At 44.4% G+C, this 18,939-nt stretch overlaps 1 protein-coding gene across 1 annotated transcript in view; it reads left to right on the top strand.

Moving 5' to 3' along the window:
* The window catches only part of MYO7A (myosin VIIA), a 73,041-nt gene that overhangs the window by 15,770 nt on the left and 38,332 nt on the right, over positions 1 to 18,939 (top strand). Inside the window, exons 8-14 of the mRNA XM_083362590.1 lie at positions 1,809 to 1,893; positions 5,536 to 5,754; positions 7,594 to 7,701; positions 9,369 to 9,578; positions 12,125 to 12,328; positions 14,282 to 14,458; positions 16,051 to 16,140. Coding sequence (XP_083218716.1) covers positions 1,809 to 1,893; positions 5,536 to 5,754; positions 7,594 to 7,701; positions 9,369 to 9,578; positions 12,125 to 12,328; positions 14,282 to 14,458; positions 16,051 to 16,140 — 1,093 coding nt within the window. The remainder of the gene's footprint in view (positions 1 to 1,808; positions 1,894 to 5,535; positions 5,755 to 7,593; positions 7,702 to 9,368; positions 9,579 to 12,124; positions 12,329 to 14,281; positions 14,459 to 16,050; positions 16,141 to 18,939) is intronic.

Below are 18,939 nucleotides of genomic sequence, written 5' to 3'. Positions count from 1 at the left end.
CCTTGCTTAGCAACGAAAATTTTGGGGGGTGGGTGGGTGGGTCCCTGGATTGTGGTCGTAAGTCGAGGACTGCCTGTGCTTTGCGGAGCTAATTTGAGGACGTGCCAAAACGACCTTTGAAAGGTTGACCTTTGACCTCCTTAGCACGTAACTCGTCCACATTGTCGACTCGTTGCAGCTTTGGCGAGTTTCTCTCTGCGATTGCAAGGAGAAGAAAAATCCTTGGGCCGCAATATTTGCCGTGAGCAAGGCAGGCTTTTTTAAAAAAGCCATGTTGGGCGGGGTGTGTGTGTGTGTGTGGAACCGCAGCTGCGCACGTTAAGCTCTGCACCCTTTGTAGGTGCGCTGTGCCGTAAAGGTGTAAAAAGAAACCAGCTTTTCATCATGCTGTGAGATTTAAAAACCCCAAATTTGATGCTCACAACTCAAAGACAAGTCTGGTTAAAAAAACACAAAGATTTATTGAAAAGAAATTGAAAATAAGAAAGAAAATAAGAAAGAAAGAAAGCGTTTGCAAACTCGGCCTCTTAGACCCTTCCCAAGTTGGATTGGGTTCGAAGAGCGCGCCGAGCAAGTTTCAAAGCAAGCATTTATACTTTCTTTTCTCGATACATGTCCCCCCCCAGAAACTTAAGTTAGTCTTTGAAGTCATTTACATTTCTAAAAGATCCTCTTTGAACCTTTACACCCAAAAGACTTATTGTGACAACTTCCTTACATTTGTCACTACACTATCTTGTTTTACTCACCTTCTTGAGGTGAGTATCCTTTTTAACATTTCAAAAGAACTTTGTTGATTACCATGTGTGAATTCTCTGTCTAAGCAGGAAATAGATGGCCCCCACATCTTAGTGTTACATTTGATACAATTCATTGGTGTTACATTTGGTACCATTTATAAAAGAATAACCTTTATTTATTTTCTTTTAATGCCATCCTGGCTACGTTTTGACCTTCCGAACGCCTCTGATCCGAACAAACCAAACTTTTTTTTTTTAATTGAAAAGTTTTACAATACATTTTATCTTTAACAAAACAAAACCCCTCCCAACCCCCTCCCCTCCCACCCCCTTCCCCCTCCCCAACCCTCCCCAGCCCCTCCCTCCCTCCCCCCTCCCCGACGTCCCAGAGCTAAGTACAGGGTATAAGAATCCAAACAATCCTAATCTACCTTATGCAAACAATCATAAACTATTAAAACTATCGCACTTTAACTCATATAAACTAACTCCAAACAGTATAAATATCACATCAGTAATTATTCAAATGCTGGATAATACTTTTTAGCCCCATATTTACTCCGTAGCATCTCTCTGTTGCAAATAGTCTTTCAGGTACACTAAAGTCTTTGCCATATCCTCGAAACTGACACTTGATACCCACAACAATAGTGCCAATAAAAATACCCAATAAAAACAATTACAGACAAAACAAATTTACATCAATCATGAAAAAAAAAACAACAATTTTCTATTCTTCTTTCCAGCTGGGCTTTAAATTTCCATACTAAAACCAAACAAACTTTGGATTTCCGCAATTTCAGGAGTTTGCGGCCGTTCGCTCAATGACTCCCGTGTCGACGTCCCTAGCTTTTCTTTTTTTCCTTGTTAATTAAGGACAGCCCGCTTCATTACTGGATGTTGGGTCTTTCCCGAGCTTTTTGTGGTTTTCCTCCAGACCTCTCCTTCCCAGCGTAGGTAACCTCACCAGTTTGTGGGGGAGTGAAGTGAAACGGAAGGAAACGCAGCGGATACAGACTCTGTCCGAGGGTAAATGGCCTCAAACCGATATTGCCATTTTCTTCCCAGATCCCATTTCTTGAAAGTGAGGAACGCAGCGCTGGTGATTCAACGGAATTGGAGAGGCCACAACTGTCGGCGAAACTACGAGGCTGTAAGTATCTCTGGATGTTGCCCTTTGCCTCCTTCAACTGCCAGCCGCTGACTTTATTTTTTTTACTGCAAACCTGCATAGGGAGGAGGACTCTGCCGCTAAGCTACGATCTAGCCATCTTGGGTTACCCTTCCACACTCCAATGTAGTGGAGCGTTGTTTAGAGGAGTGAGCACAGCCTAATTTAGTGGCTTTATTTTTCTGTAATTTAGTCTAGTAGTTTAATGGTATATTAGATTTAGATTTATTTGATTTTTATACCGCCCTTCTCCCAAAGGACTCAGGGCAGTGTACAGGGCAATAAATATAAAAAATACAAGATACAAAAGTTAAAAAAACATTAAATAATTTTTTTTTTTATTGAAAAGTTTTATAAAATACAATTTTCCTTTAAAAAAACCCCCCTTCCCCCTCCCTCCTCCCCTCCCTACCTCCCCCCTATCTCCCCCCCTCCCCCTCCCCCTCCTCCCTCCCCTACCTCCCCCCCTCCACTTCCCCTCCTCCCCCCTCCCCCCCCCCCGACTTCCCAGAGCAAAATACAAGGTATATATCTAAAAGGCAATCATAAACAATCATATACTAACAATTATAAACTCTAAAATCCATCACTCTCTAGCTTGTATATAGTAAACCAATCCTTAATAATACTAAATATATATAAAAAACTAAAATAAAAGAGAACTAGCATCATTCCCATCTATGTTCTTCCACAATTCACTATTACCTTAACATATTCTCATTTGGACATTAATAAATAGTTCTTACACAAATTAACCCACATTAACCCACAAAACTTTCTTCCTCTTCCTCTGTAGTAAGTTGTCCATTAATTCCAAATTAAAAAAAAAAAAATCTATTACCATACATAGCATCCCAAAACTTTTTTTTTTTTTTTTTTTTAAAAAAACACAACTACCACTTAACTATAAATATTTTGTGGAAGTTCCATAGATTTCTACTGGTCTTATTTTTTTTTCTTTTTTGAGCGTTTTAAGGCAGCACGCGTCACCCGATAATTGTGCCCGATGCAGTACATTAGTTAAAATCAATGTTAAAACCCCAAACCCATCAGACCAGGCCGGCTTGTACGAGGCAGTTTAGTTTAGGGCAGGGGTCCCCAACCTGCAGAGCCGTGGCTTGCTGGCCACTGGGCCGTGGAACAGGCTGGCCAGTGCACGTGCATGTGTGTGCATGCTCACCGCCCCCCCCCATTCGTGTTAGTGCCGCTGCAGCTATGCAAATAGGGCACCGTGTGGCGAAAGCGGCACCGCGGCTGTGCAAACAGGGCGCAACATGGCAAAAACAGGGCACCGCAGCTATGCAAATGGGGCACCGTGTGGCGAAAGCGGCACCGCGGGCCACGGCTGTGCAAACAGGGTGCAACATGGCAAAAACAGGGCACCGCAGCTATGCAAATGGGGCACCGTGTGGCGAAAGCGGCACCGCGGCTGTGCAAACAGGGCGCAACAGGGCAAAAACAGGGCACCGCAGCTATGCAAATGGGGCACCGTGTGGCGAAAGCGGCACCGCGGCTGTGCAAACAGGGCGCAACAGGGCAAAAACAGGGCATTGCAGCAATGCAAACGGGGCACCACGTGGCGCTAAAACTGGGCGCAGCGTGAAAATGGGGCGCTGTTAGCGCCCGTGCGACAAAATCAGGGTGGTGCTGGCAAGTGTCATGCAGGCGCTAACACCTCTCCGTTTGCATCACATGTGGTCATGGCCCCGTTTTGTGTGTGTGTGTGTGTGTGTGTGTACGCGTGCGTAAAATGCTTCCCCCCTCCCTTTCCCTCCGGTCCGCCAACTGAGAAAAAGTTGGGAGACCTCTGATTTAGTCCTTGGCTTACAACCACATTTGAGCATCCAATTTCTCTTGGGAAGCAAGGCAGTTGTTAAGTGAGTTTTGCCCTGTTTTATGACCTTTCTTGCCCCCCCCCGGTTGTTAAGTGAATCAGTTGCACTTGTTAAATTAGTAACACGGTTGTGAAACGGGTCTGGCGTCCCCCATTGATTTCGCTTGTCATGACGTGACCCCAGGACACTGCGCCCGTCGTAAAGACGAGTCTGTTGCCAAGTGCCTGAATTTTGATAACGGGGGACATAATAATAATAATATAATAATATAATAATATATATATATAAAGTTGGAAGGGACCTTGGTGGTCATCTAGTCCAACCCCCTGCTCAGGCAGGAAACCCTATACCGTTTCAGGCAAATGGCTGCCCAGTCTCTTCTTAAAAACCTCCAGTGTTGGAGCATTCACCACCTCTGGAGGCAGGTTCTTCCACTGGCCGTTAGGCGTGAAAAACGGTCATAAGTCCCCTTTTTTTTCAGTCCTGTCGGAGGTTCGAAGGGTCACTAAATAAACGGTTGTAAGTCGAAGGAACCCATCTAGTTTAGCTTGGGGTTTTTTTTTTCCCCACGGAGAACTTTAAATAGCTTCCAAGAGACAGTCTGGTCTAGTGGTGAGTGCACCATGCGGGAATTAAGGAGTCGGTGAGCTCTTGTGAAAAGTTGTGATTTGAGGACTCCCTGTATTGTACAGATAGTCTCTGACGTAAAATCGTTCATTTAGGGACAGTTCGGTGTTACCACGGCACTGAAGAGAACAACGTATGACCGTTTTTGCAGCATGATCACGTGATCAAAACTCAGAGGCTTGGCAGCTGACTTGTACTTAATGACAGTTGCCATCCCCTTTTGCGACCTTCTGACCAGCAAAGTCAAATAGGGTGACTTATCAACTGCAGCGATTCACTTCACAATTGTGGCAAGAAAGGTCGTAAAGTGGGGCAAAACTCACAACTGTCTCAGTTGCGGTCGTAAGTCGAGGACTGCCTGTATGGACTTACCTTGGCTTGTTCTTCCACTTTTTCAGGCTCTTCTTGAACCAGACACTGTGTGTGTGTGGGGTGTGTGTGTGTGTGTGTGTGTGTGTGTGTGTGTGTGTGTGAGTGTCTCCAACCTTAACAACTTTACGACTGGTGGACTTCAACTCCCAGAATTCCTCAGCTGGCTGAGGAATTCTGGGATTTGAAGTCCACAAGTCATGAAGGGGCTGTAGTTCCCTTATGCTGGCTGAGGAATTCTGGGATTTGAAGTCCACAAGTCGTGAAGGGGCCATAGTTCCCCCATGCTGGCTGAGGAATTCTGGGAGTTGAAGTCCACCAGTCGTAAAGGGGTCATAGTTCCCCCATGCTGGCTGAGGAATTCTGGGAGTTGAAGTCCACAAGTCGTGAAGGGGCCATAGTTCCCCCACGCTGGCTGAGGAATTCTGGGAGTTGAAGTCCACCAGTCGTAAAGTGGCCAACGTTGGGGACCCCTTCCTGTAACATCTTTGCTCTTCATCCATCGGTCACCTCTGCAGGAAATAGATTTATTAGTTCCTTCTCGCTTGTCACCCCCATCACCACCAATTTAATGATGATAACTTTATTGTCACTTTGAATGTACACCAATTGGCATACATCAAAATGAAATTTCGTTGCATACCGCTCTCAAAGGTTACCACCTCCGATATATACTCCTTGTTCGGGGCCTGCTCAAATTTCACATTGTCCATTTTAGTCTCTAAATTTCACCCCTCCCTGAAACTGCCTCCCTCCTTTTCGTAAATTGGTCCTTCTTGATTCCCGATCCCAGATGCGAATCGGCTTCCTGAGGCTCCAGGCTCTCTACCGTTCCCGCAAACTCCACCGGCGGTACCATATGGCTCGCCAGCGCATCATTGAGTTCCAGGCTAGGTGCCGGGGTTTCCTGGTGCGTCGCGCTTTCCGCCATCGACTTTGGGCGGTCTTCACCATCCAGGCCTACGGGCGAGGGATGATTGCCCGGCGACTCTATAAGCGGCTGAAAGGGGAGGTAAGACTCGCACGGAGATCCCTCAAAGATCCAACAAGGAGCAGGGTGGGGGGTGGGAACGGTGTCTTGGAAAGCTGACATCCCGCAAGGAGATTTTTTTTTTATCCCCATCGAACAACACCTGCCTATCCCAGATTCTCAGGAAGGACCCGATTGGTGCTAAGACTGTCACAGCTGGCTGGAAAAACAGCTGGAGTTAGGAGGGATGGCTAAATTGATGGTTTTAGTCCAAAAATAAAGAAGACATCTAACTTTGTTTCCACTTGGAAACCGTTTCTGGACTTTGTGCTTGAGGTGGGGGAAAAAAACCACTTGGAAACGTTGATTTGGGGTTTTGCTGTTTGTTTATTCACGTCAGGAGCATCACAACTAAAATAAGGCATGACACAAAATTTGAAATACAAAGCAGAAGATTAAAACGTTTACAAATTAAACAGATCTTGCCCAGAAACTAGCAACAGTTAATTGCGTACTGTTACACTGCCATGAGCTGCTCAGGTATGCACGTATCTGGACACAAAGGGCAGGTATACATATGTGTTGTGTGCATGTCATCACAATCGTTGTTGTGATTCAGGGTGTGGGTTCGGCAATTGGGTCGGACGACTCAGAGGAGGAGGAGGGGGGTGTTGAACACCTTGCTGAGGGGGTTGAAGATCTTGCTGATGAGAGCCCTCAGCCAGGCCCCTCCCACCTGGTCACCACGGAGACCCAGCTGTGTGAGCCTGACAGCGTGGATGAAGATGACCCACAGCTGGCCCTGTTCAAGGACGCCCGACGCAGGAGGCAGTCAATCAGGAGTAAACAGAGGAAGGCAATGGGGCTCCTCGGAAGGAGGCAGAGAGAAGCCACGCCCTGAACTCTTTATAAAGGGAATGTGTGGGGAGGGCTGGTTTGCTGAAGGCAACCGCTCGGATAGTTCCTGTTTCTTAAAGCTCCTGTTTCTTGGTTTGTCTTGTTCCGTTTGTTTTTGTAGTAATAAATTTGGCAGGCGTAATTCCAGCCTCTTGCCTTCTTGTAAAAGGGGTTGTCCCTGCCTTTTCTGCAGGGCCGGTAGCAGGCTGGTACAGAACAATCGCAACGGCAGAAGCCACCGGATAGCCCCATTTGTTCGGAGCGAGATAGGATTGTTGTTATAGAAATGGCTAGTTAGTATACAGTATATTATTATGTAGAGTTAGAAAACTGAGGTGTAATATTATTATGCCGCTGCACTAAAAAGAGTTGGAAGTCAATGTTCTTCTTTCTTTTTTTCCCCCTATTTATTTCATTCTGGGCAGCTCCTAGTTCGAAACACGCATTACAATCAAAACTTCAAAAACATTTAAAAACACTAAAAACCGGACAAGCAACAATGAAAAACATGAAAACATCAAACTTACCCGCAAAAGCAAAATATCTTTTTACCCTTACTTTCTCATCTTGCCTTTTTCCTCCCCTATTTTCCTATTATTTTGATTTTCCTTGATTGTCTATGTTCAGAGAAAGAAATACCAATTTGATGGCTGCGGTGATGAAAAGGCCAAATCCAGTCTAAACATTTGGCTGATTGTCCAACCTACAACAACAACAACACACTTTGCGTATCTCCCAAATCCATCTCGTTTGTCCATAACTTCAAACAGTTGAATTATTTCATCTGGACCAGGGGTAGGCAACCTCGGCTCTTTTATGACTCATGGACTTCAACTCCCAGAATTCCTGAGCTCAGGAATTCTGGGAGCTGAAGTCCATGAGTCATAAAATAGCCGAGGTTGCCTATCCCTGGTCTAGATGCACCCTGGCCAACCTGGTTGGTAAAATAAATCCATGGAGGCAATGTTCTGTTTCTTTCTGTAGTATTACCGACGGTTGGAAGCAGAAAAACTACGTCTGCTGGAAGAGGAACGGTTGAGGAAGGAAATGAGTGCAAAGAAAGCCAAGGAGGAAGCAGAAAAGAAACATCAGGTAAGTTCATGGACTCCTAGAATTGGAAGGGACCTTGGAAGTCTTAGAATCATAGACTCCTAGGGCTGGAAGGGACATTGGAAGTCATCATAGATTCCTAGGGTTGGAAGGGACCTTGGAGGTTGCAGAATCATAGACTCCTAGGGTTGGAAAGGACTTTGGAGGTCATAGAATCATAGATTCCTAGGGTTGGAAGGGACTTTGGAGGTCATAGAATCATAGATTCCTAGGGTTGGAAGGGACTTTGGAGGTCATAGAATCATAGATTCCTAGGGTTGGAAGGGACCTTGGAGGTCATCATAGACTCCTAGGGTTGGAAGGACCTTGGAGGTCATAGTATCAAAGACACCTAGGGCTGGAAGGGACTTTGGAGAACATAGGGTTATTGATTCCTTGGATTGGAAGGGACTTTGAAGAACAGAGTTAGAGGGGCTTTGGAGAACATAGAGTCATAGACTCCTAGAGTTAGAGGGGCTTTGGAGAACATAGAGTCATAGACTCCTAGAGTTAGAGGGGCTTTGGAGAACATAGAGTCATAGACTCCTAGAGTTAGAGGGGCTTTGGAGAACATAGAGTCATAGACTCCTAGAGTTAGAGGGGCTTTGGAGAACATAAAGTCATAGATTCCTAGGGTTGGAAGGGACTTTGGAGGTCATAGAATCATAGATTCCTAGGGTTGGAAGGGACCTTGGAGGTCATCATAGACTCCTAGGGTTGGAAGGACCTTGGAGGTCATAGTATCAAAGACACCTAGGGCTGGAAGGGACTTTGGAGAACATAGGGTTATTGATTCCTTGGATTGGAAGGGACTTTGAAGAACAGAGTTAGAGGGGCTTTGGAGAACATAGAGTCATAGACTCCTAGAGTTAGAGGGGCTTTGGAGAACATAGAGTCATAGACTCCTAGAGTTAGAGGGGCTTTGGAGAACATAGAGTCATAGACTCCTAGAGTTAGAGGGGCTTTGGAGAACATAAAGTCATAGATTCCTAGGGTTGGAAGGGACTTTGGAGGTCATAGAATCATAGATTCCTAGGGTTGGAAGGGACCTTGGAGGTCATCATAGACTCCTAGGGTTGGAAGGACCTTGGAGGTCATAGTATCAAAGACACCTAGGGCTGGAAGGGACTTTGGAGAACATAGGGTTATTGATTCCTTGGATTGGAAGGGACTTTGAAGAACAGAGTTAGAGGGGCTTTGGAGAACATAGAGTCATAGACTCCTAGAGTTAGAGGGGCTTTGGAGAACATAGAGTCATAGACTCCTAGAGTTAGAGGGGCTTTGGAGAACATAGAGTCATAGACTCCTAGAGTTAGAGGGGCTTTGGAGAACATAGAGTCATAGACTCCTAGAGTTAGAGGGGCTTTGGAGAACATAAAGTCATAGATTCCTAGGGATGGAAGGGACCGTGGAGGTCATAGAGTCATAGACTCTAAAGCGAGAACTAAGGAGGAATTTCCTGGCAGTGAGAACAATTAACCAGTGGAACAACCTGCCTCCAGGAGCTATGGGTGCTCCATCGCTGGAGGTTTCAAGAAGAGATTGTGCAACCATTTGTCTGAAATGGTAGAGGGTCTCCTGTTTGATCAGGGGGCTGGACTAGATGACCTCCCAGGTCTGTTATTCTTTTTTTTCCCCTCTTATTCTTTCCTCATTCTTATTTTTTCCAGTTGCGCCTGGCCCAGCTGGCTCGCGAAGATGCGGAAAGAGAAATCAAAGAAAAAGAAGAAGCGCGTCGGAAGAAGGAACTTCTGCAGAAGATGGAGAAGGCTCGGAACGAACCTGTGAACGATTCAGACATGGTGGACAAAATGTTTGGATTCCTGGGAATGACGGCATCGTTTCCGGGACAGGAAGGACAGGCGCCCGATGGCTTTGCGGTAAGCAAATCTGATAGATGGTTGAATAGATAGCCCTTGACTTACAACCATTTGTTTATTGACCAAAGTTACCACGGTACTGAAAAATGTGACTTGTGACTGTTTTTCACACATCAAAATTCATATGCTTCACAACTGGTATTTATGACGCCGTCCCAGGATCATGCTGGCTTCCAACAAGCAAACTCAATGGGGGAAGCCAGATTCGGTTAATGGCTGAATGATTCACTTCGCAACTGTGGCAAAGAAGGTCTTAAAATGGAGCAAGTCTCGCTTAACGGTGGCCTTCATTTGAGGACTACCTGTGTTTTATTCTGAATTCCGGGCCTTTCGCAAGGAGTCGGCCTTAAATGTCTGTGCAGAGTCTCAGTCATGGTTATCCCGAAAGTGCTTCTGCCAAAGGCAACCGGACTTTGTTTTTCCTTGAAGACGTTTCGCTTCTCATCCAAGAAGCTTCTTCAGTTCTAACTGAATGGTGGAGGGTGGAAGGATTTATATTCCTTGAAGTCATCTGGTTGTTAGTACTTCCTCTGAGAGTCATTGAGGCCACTTAGAGGTTGATCTGTGCCCTCAGGATCACCTGAATAGTTCAAATTCAGTTGTACGCTTTTGAAGGTAGCAAAGTCCACATTCTGGGCAGAGAGGACCGCTGGTTTGAAAGAGGGGTCAAAGAGGCCAATTACATTAAAATTGAGCAGCCCTCTCTCAATAGGTAAAGGTAAAGGTTCCCCCGCACATGCGTGCTAGTCGTTTCCGACTCTAGGGACTGGTGCTCATCTCCGTTTCAAAGCCGAAGAGCCAGCGCTTGTCCGAGGACGTCTCCGTGGTCATGTGGCCGGCATGACTAGACGCCAAAGGCGCATGGAATGCTGTTACCTTCCCACCGTAGTGGTCCCTATTTTTCTACTTGCATTTTTACGTGCTTTCGAACTGCTAGGTTGGCAGAAGCTGGGACAAGTAACAGGCACTCACTCTGCTACACGGCACTCGGGATTCGACCCGCCAAACTGCTGACCTTCAGATTGACAAGCTCAGCGTCCTAACCCACTGAGCCACCGCGTCCCTCTCTCAATAGAGGGGGGCAAATACGACACTGCCTATCTCCTGTTTTATAACACAGTCCTTTCAGCAGTTCCCAAAAGGCTCCACACCCATTTGCACTATTCAAGTAACCCCAAGGGCGCAGATAAACCTTCCAGTGGCCTGAATGACTCTCAGAGGGAGTACCAACGACCAGATGACTGCAAGGAATAGACTGTAAATCCTTCCATCCTCCACTGTTCAGTCAGTGTCACTTCCCTATCGGAACGCTGCCATTTCAAAAGGGAGCGGGAACACGGGCTATTGTGGATTGAGGATGTTCCTGCATTGTTTCTACTTTCGCTTTGATGTATCCACATGGGGTGGGGGAGAACCCCCAGGGCCATCTGGTTAAACTCCTGCCGGCCAGCTCCAGAGAACGGCCGGTTATCACCTTTTCGGCTCGAAGTTCTCACCTCATCTTCACACCAGCGGAGTGACTCCTGATGGTCACTGGGGTGTTGGGTTGGGGGCTGAAAAGAGGGGACTTTTACCTTAATGCTTTGGCACGGGAACTTCGGATCCCCACCTTGCTTCTCTGCAATCACTTTAAGTAAATGTTTCTTTTGAAATGATGCCTGTTGTGTTTTTCTGAGGGAGGAGCCGAGGTGGGACCTTACATTCAGAACTGGAGAAACTTCTTGGATGAGAAGCGAAACGTCTTTGAGGAAAAACAATGAAAGTCCAGTTGCCTTTCTTGGGGGGTGGGGGAAGGGACCTTTGGGACGAGTTGGGCTTATCTATAGTCTGGGCTCCAAGCCAAGTCTCAATTTAGCAATAACAAATTGCAATCTCAGGTTTAGCCACATGGTGTCACTCATACCACTTAAAAAATTTTACTTCCTTTTGTAGATTAAAAACCTAAATCTTCAGCAAAAATAAAGTAAAAAAATAAATCTTTTAATCCTCCAACTTTAGGAAAATAAAAGTCCAGTTAAAATCAGTTAAAATCAGGTTATTCTTTCAATATTTTAAACTCCCCTGGATAGTCGGTCGCCGCTGTTATTAAAGGGTGGGATAGGATTTCCCTTCCTTCTCTCCACAGGGGGGGAAGTACTTTAGGCAACTTATGCAGGTAGGGAAAAAAATTGGATTAAGAGAGGTAGATCTCACCCAGTCTCTTCTGTGATGCTTTATAGGCGACAGATGGTAGATGTGACTTCGGCTGTCTGCAGCCTAGTGACCGGCCATATTTCGTCTGCCGGTTTGGAGGGCTTTGCTGGGTCTAGTGGAAGACCTACCGCTCTCCCGTTATCCAGCGAGGGCCCCTCCTTGCTGGTCGCCCTTATAGGGCGACTTTTGACTCTTTTCAGGGTCCCCCAGTGATTCGAAACTGAATGCGGAAGACGGAGTTTGTCTTCTGAGCGTCCATGGCAGCCACGGCGGCAAACCGGAAGTCGGGACAAGTTGGCCTTAACTGACCCTTCTGTGCGAAGCCTTTGAGCTGAGTCAAATCTTCTTTGCAGGATCTCGAAAGAGTTGGGAAAATGCTGCAAGAGGATGACTTGGACACGGCCCTCCCTCTGCCCGAGGAAGAACAAGAGGACTTGTCCGAGTATAAATTTGCAAAATTTGCAGCCACGTACTTCCAGGGCACCACCACGCACACGTATATACGCCGGCCTCTGAAGCAACCGCTTTTGTACCACGAGGATGAAGGAGACCAGCTGGTGAGTCTCCTCGGACAGCTTGGGAGAGAATAAAAGGGCAGGTTGTGGAGGTCAGTCACTGGTTTCTTACAGGTACTCCTGTACGATCATTCATTTAGTGACCGTCTGTTCTGTCCCAGCCTATGCGAGTCCTTGTTATCCTCACAAGGAAAAAGCCCTCTTCCATGAAACAGGCAGGAACCGCAAGAAACAAACCAACCCCTTTTATTCGCACAGACCTAAGTGTTCTGTACCAGCCTACTACCGGCCCTGCAGAAAAGGCAGGGACAACCCCTTTACAAAACGGCAAGAGGCTGGAACTAAGCCTGCCAAATTTATTGACATAAAACAGAGCAAACAGAGCAAACAGAAACACGAACCATGAAACAGGAGCTATTCAAATGGTTGCCTTCAGCAAACCAGCCCTCCCACACATTCCCCTTTTATACAGTTCAGGGCGTGGCTTCTCTCTGCCTCCTTCCGAGGTGCCCCATTGCCTTCCTCTGTTTACTCCTGATTGACTGCCTCCTGCGTCGGGCGTCCTTGAACAGGGCTAGCTGTGGGTCATCTTCATCCACGCTGTCAGGCTCACACAGCTGGGTCTGCGTCGTAACCAGATGGGAGGGGCCTGGCTGAGGGCTCTGCGGAGCCTCTGGGCTATCCTCTGGAGGTTCTCCAACACCCTCCTCCTCCTCCTCTGAATCGTCCGACCCAACTGCCGAACCCACAGGCTGACCCTGAATCACAACACTAAGTCAGTGTCCAAGGCAAACAAACACAGTCCACAGAAACTTGATCCTCAACACAAACGGCTGCCTTTGGCAACCAGCACCTCCCACACCTTCCCTTTTATAATTCAGCCACGGTGTGGCTTCCTAATGCCTTCTCCTTTGCCTTTGGAGCTGCCCCATTGCATTCCTCTGTCCTACTCGCTTCTCTTGCTGGCGCTTTCGTGCATCCTGGATTTGTCCCAGCTGTGCTTCGTCGCTGTCCAACTCAGACTCCCAGCACAGCTGTGTCTCAGCCTGAGCGCGAGTAGAGGGGCCGGGCTCCTTGTCTGACTGTAAGTCTTGGAGCTCCTCAGAGCCTTCCTCTGACTCTGATGTCCCTCCAGGCCCCTTCTCCTCCTCCTCCTCCTCCTCCTCCTCAGCTGCCGGATCCACTGGCTGGTGAGAAATCACAACACCCTCTGAATTTACAATAGCACTGAAAAAAGTGACTTACGACCGCTTTTCATACTTACGACTGTCATAGCCTCCCCACGGTCACATGATCAACATTCAGAGGCTTGGCAACTGACATGTACCGATGACGGTTGCAGCGTCCCGGAGTCATGTGATCCTCTTTTGCGACCTTCTGACAAGCAAGGTCAATGGGAGGAGGGGGGGAAGCCAGATTCACTTAACAACCTTGTGACTCCCTTAACAACTGCCGGCATTCCCTTAACGGCCGAGGCAAGGAAGGTTGTAAAATGGGGCAAAACTCACTTAACAAATGTCTCGCTTAGCGACAGAAATTTTGGACTCTGTTGCAGTCATAAGTCGAGGATGACCTGTGCAGATAGTCCTCGACTTACCGCAGTTCATTTAGTGACTGTTCAAAGTTACGGCGGCACTGAAAAAAGTGACTTATGACCGTTTTTCACACTTACAACCGTTGCAGCGTCCCCGTGGTCACCTGATCAACATTCAGAGGCTAGGGGAAACTGGCATGTACTTATGACGGTCGCAGCATCCTGTGGTCACGTGATCCTCTTTTGTGACCTTCTGACAAGCAAAGTCAAGGGGGGGGAAGCCAGATTCACTTAACAACCTTGTGACTCACTTAACGACTGCAGGGATTCCCTTAACAACGGTGGCCAGAAAGGCCATAAAATGGGGCCTTTACCATTGTCTCGCTTAGCAATGGACATTTTGGGCTCAGTTGTGGTTATAAGTTGAGGACTTCCTCAATTTCCTTTCCCGCTACAACCAGGCAGCCCTGGCGGTGTGGATCACCATCCTTCGCTTTATGGGGGACCTTCCGGAGCCCAAATATCACACCGCGATGAGCGATGGCAGCGAGAAAATCCCGGTCATGACCAAAATTTACGAGACGCTGGGGAAGAAGTCGTACAAGAAGGAACTCCAGGCCCTTCAGAGTGAAGGAGAAGTAAGTAAGAAGCTGGCGAAGCCTCTGTTCCTCATTTCTGTTGTTTTGGGAAAGGAAGAGCAAGACACGCGCATAGTAGCAACCACGGAGGTGGACCCAGGTGGCCTTGCAGAAGGCGTTCAACAACATTAGATAAGCGTCGACTTAGCCCAGTCAAACAGAAGTGAGGAAAGCACTGAAGTGGAACCACTTGCCTCCAGGAGGCAACACTGGAAGTTTTTAAGAAGAGATTGGGCAGCCATTTGTCTGAGCAAGGGGTTGAACTAGATGACCTCAAGGTCCCTTCCGTTATTCTATTCTATTTTATTCTAGTCTAGTCTATATTTCTATTCTATTCTATTCTATTCTATTCTATTCTATTCTATTCTATTCTATTCTATTCTATTCGATTCGATTCGATTCGATTCGATTCATTCGATTCTGTTCTACTCTACTTTATTCTTATTCTATTTTCTATTTCTATATTTTCTTTTGTGTTCTCTTCTCTTCTATATTTTTATCGTATCCTATCGTATCGTATCCTATCGTATCGTATCGTATCCTATCCTATCCTATCCTATCCTATCCTATCCTATCCTATCCTATCGCGTTCCATTCCATATTTTCTATTCTGTTCTGTTCTGTTCTGTTCTATTCTATTCTACTCTACTCTACTCTACTCTACTCTACATTCTATTCTATCCCATTCCATATATTCTGTTCTATTTCTATTTCTATTCCATCCCATCCCATCCCATATTTTCTTTTCTATTCTATTCTATTCTATTCTATTCTATTCTATTCTATTCTATTCTATTCTATTCTATTCTATTCTATTCTATTCTATTCTATTCTATTCTATTCTATTCCATTCCATATTTTCTATTCTATTCTATTCTATTCTATTCTATTCTATTCTATTCTATTCTATTCTATTCTATTCTATTCTATTCTATTCTATTCTATTCTATTCTATTCTATTCTATTCCATTCCATATTTTCTATTCTATTCTATTCTATTCTATTCTATTCTATTCTATTCTGTTCTGTTCTGTTCTGTTCTGTTCTGTTCTGTTCTGTTCTGTTCTATTCTATTCTATTCTATTCTATTCTATTCTCCCCCTTTTTTTATCTTTCTTATAAGAGGGGAGGGGGAAAATGTCTGCCACGCCTTCAAGATTCTGTTATTATATCTGAAAAATGTAGAATTCCAGTAGTTTATGAGGCGTCTGTATCTTGACTTAGTTTAAGCTGCCGTAGTAGATCTGATAGCAATATATAAAGGTATCTGGAGCAGCGTGATTTGGAATGAAATAAGGGAAAAGAAATAGAAAAAATAAGAATTGAAATAAGGAAGTAGCAGCAGAAATAAAAGAAGTGAAATGAAATAAGGAAATAGAAGTAGGAAGAAATAGAAATAATAAAAAAGAAATAAGGAAATAGAAATTGGGGAAACCCCCCCCCCCGAAATAATAGAAATGAAATAAAGAAATATAAACATATGCTGGCAGGGGAATTCTGGGAATTGAAGTCCACGCATCTTAAAGTTGCTAAGCTTGAGGAACACTGGTATAAGGTGTGATTATTCCTAACCCTGGGACATTTTTTTGCAGAGTGCTCATCTAGATGGCCATAAGAAGAGCAGCGTGCGCCAGAAGCTGGTCTCCTTAACGCTCAAGAAAAAATCAAAGTTAACCGAAGAGGTGAGTAACTCCTGTCACGCTTAAACCAGCATCCAGTCCTCTGATCACAGCCTGAGTGGAGGAAGTTGGCTTTTTTCCAGGTTAGAGTAATAAGTCTTTTTTCGGTTGTAACTTCAAACAGTCGCTAAAGAAATGGTCGTAAATCGGCTTCCGGATGGCAAGGCGACGCCGGAGGCAGCCATTTCTTTGCTGTCAGCCTCGCCGCTCTGTAGAGCCGCCGAAAACAGCGTCGATCAGCTGTTCGGTGGCTCGGAAGCCCCCACCTCGGGAGAAGAGGAGGGGGTGAGCGTCCAGGTAGGGGTAGAGCTCTCCGGGGCCGCCAGAACTTAGAGTTTTGGTGGCAGAAGGATTGAGGCCCCCCCCGAAGCCTGGGCATGCTCCGGACTGCAAGGCGCCTCTGCTCCGGGTTTTTTGGAGCAGAACAGGGCGTTTGCAACCATCCCTGCTAGCAAGGAAGAGCTTTTGAGAACGAGGACACAGGCAGAGCGATGCAGGAGATTTTGGTGAAGATGATGTGTTGATCTTTAACTCAATGGACTTTGCTGAATCTGTAAGTGAAAGTGCGTAGTTAACAGTAGAGGGTGAAAATGGCAGCTATATCTTCTAAAGTTCCTGCCCTGAGGCAGCAGTCTTCGGTGAAAACTTCATTGTTCTCTGCATCTGAATCTGTATCAGCTTTTACAGTAAAAGATTTGCAGAATCTGTTGCAAGAGACTATGGAAAAGCAAATGCAGCAATTTGTTGAGATAATGGAGAAAAAGTTGGAGGAGAGGTTTACAGAGAAATTAACAGAAATGAGAGCAGACATCACATCTGCAATGTTAAGCATGGCTAAAGGCATTGAGATTTTGGATGAAAGAGTGGAAGATCTTGCTCAAAATGATATTAGACTGGAAGCCAAAATGACAGAAACTGAAAATGTGATAGAGAAAATGGATTATGATTTGATTTCGACACAGTATTATCAGATGAAATTTGCTTTAAGGATTAGAGGTCTGAAAGAAAATCCTAAGGAAAATTTGAAGAAAATGGTTTCTGAGGCTTTGGAAGGGGTGTTGAAGCGACCAGCAGATGAAATAATGGAAGATATAGATAAAATCTTCCGTGTTAATTCGTGGATCGCAAGACAAAGGAAACTACCCAGAGATGTGGTGGTTTATTTTACAAAGAGAATGATTAGAAATGAAGTTATCCAGGCCTCCTACAATATTGATTTTGTAATTGCTGAGCAAAAAGTTCTGATTTTAAAAGAGATCCCTGCAAAGATTTTAAGAAAAAGGAAGGAATTTGCTTTTTTGACACAAGAATTGAGACAACGTGATATCAAGTTTAGATGGCAAATACCAGTGGGTATGGTGGTGACCTATGAAGGTACGAGGTACTGTTTTACCACGGAGATTCAGGCACGTGATTTCTACAGTAATGTTTTAAAAGCAGTCCCCATACCATCTTTGGAATCTACAAAGAAAAAAGGTGAGAGAGAGTCTCAGCGTCCCAGAGAGAACCCGCAAGTTGCTGAAGGGTTAACGCAGACAGATGTGAAAGATACAGGAGTGGGTCAAATTTCATTATCACTGGAGAAGGCCAGAAATTGGAAGAGGCGTGTTACTTCTGGACGAATGAATCAAGCCTGAAGATTTAGTCACATAACTGTAAGAGACTATAATGTAATAAGGATTATGGGAATTGGAATTGCTAGAAGGACTAAATATTTGGGGATATATTTTTTACCCTTATAAAATAATTATGTAATATTTTGTGTTGTTTTAGTTTTAAGATGATTATGAAAAGTTAATTGGGAAGATTTGTAGTAGTGTTTATTGATATTCTGTAGGTTATGATTTGTTATTTGGATGAAAAATTTTAAGCTTTTAGTTGGATAGAAGAATAGTTTTATAAAATTGATATAAATTGTTTTCTTTGTGATTGAAGCTAACTTGTAATATTTTTATGGGTAATATTGGAATAGGTAATAGAATATAAGAATATAAGAATGATGTGATTATATAAAAAAAATTTAAGTTTGGAAAGTAATCTATGGTATTTTAAGTTGTATAACACATTAGGATAATGTGAATTTAAAGCTTAGTTGGAATGAGGAATAGTTTTAGACAATTGATATAAATTGGTTTATTTGGGATTGTTTTTATTAGGTATCAGATTGGAAGGTATTATTTTGTATTTGAATAATCATTGATATGATATATATATGTATGTTTGGAATTTACCTATATGAGTTAAAGTTTGATAGTTTGAATAGTTTAGGATTGTTTGTGTAAGTTAGATCATGATTGTTTGTATTTTTATACCCTGTGTTTTGGTATTAGATTGGAAAGTATTATTTTGTATTTGTATAATCATTGATACGATATATATATATATATATATATATATATATATATATATATATATATATATATATATATATATATATATATATATATATATATATATATATATATATATATATATATATATATATGTTTGGAGTTTTTTTATATGAGTTAAAGTTCGGTAGTTTAAATAGTTTAGGATTGTTTGTGTAAGTTAGATTATGATTGTTTGTATTTTTATACCCTGTATTTTGCTCTGGGAAGCGGGGGGGGGAGGGGAAAGGGAGGGAGGGGTTGGGGAGGGGGAAGAGGGTGGGAGGGGAGGGGGTGGGGAGGGTTTTTTTTCTTTTTTTGGTTTGTTAAAGATAAAATGTATTGTAAAACTTTTTAATAAAAAAAAAGAAATGGTCGTAAATCAAAGGCCATCTTATGTGGATGGTGGAAGCTGGGATTTGGGGTTCCCTCC

The sequence above is a fragment of the Vipera ursinii genome, assembly GCF_947247035.1.
Source record: "Vipera ursinii genome assembly, chromosome: 4".
In the NCBI taxonomy this organism is placed as follows: domain Eukaryota; kingdom Metazoa; phylum Chordata; class Lepidosauria; order Squamata; family Viperidae; genus Vipera; species Vipera ursinii.
This window is presented reverse-complemented; position numbering and strand designations above follow the sequence as displayed.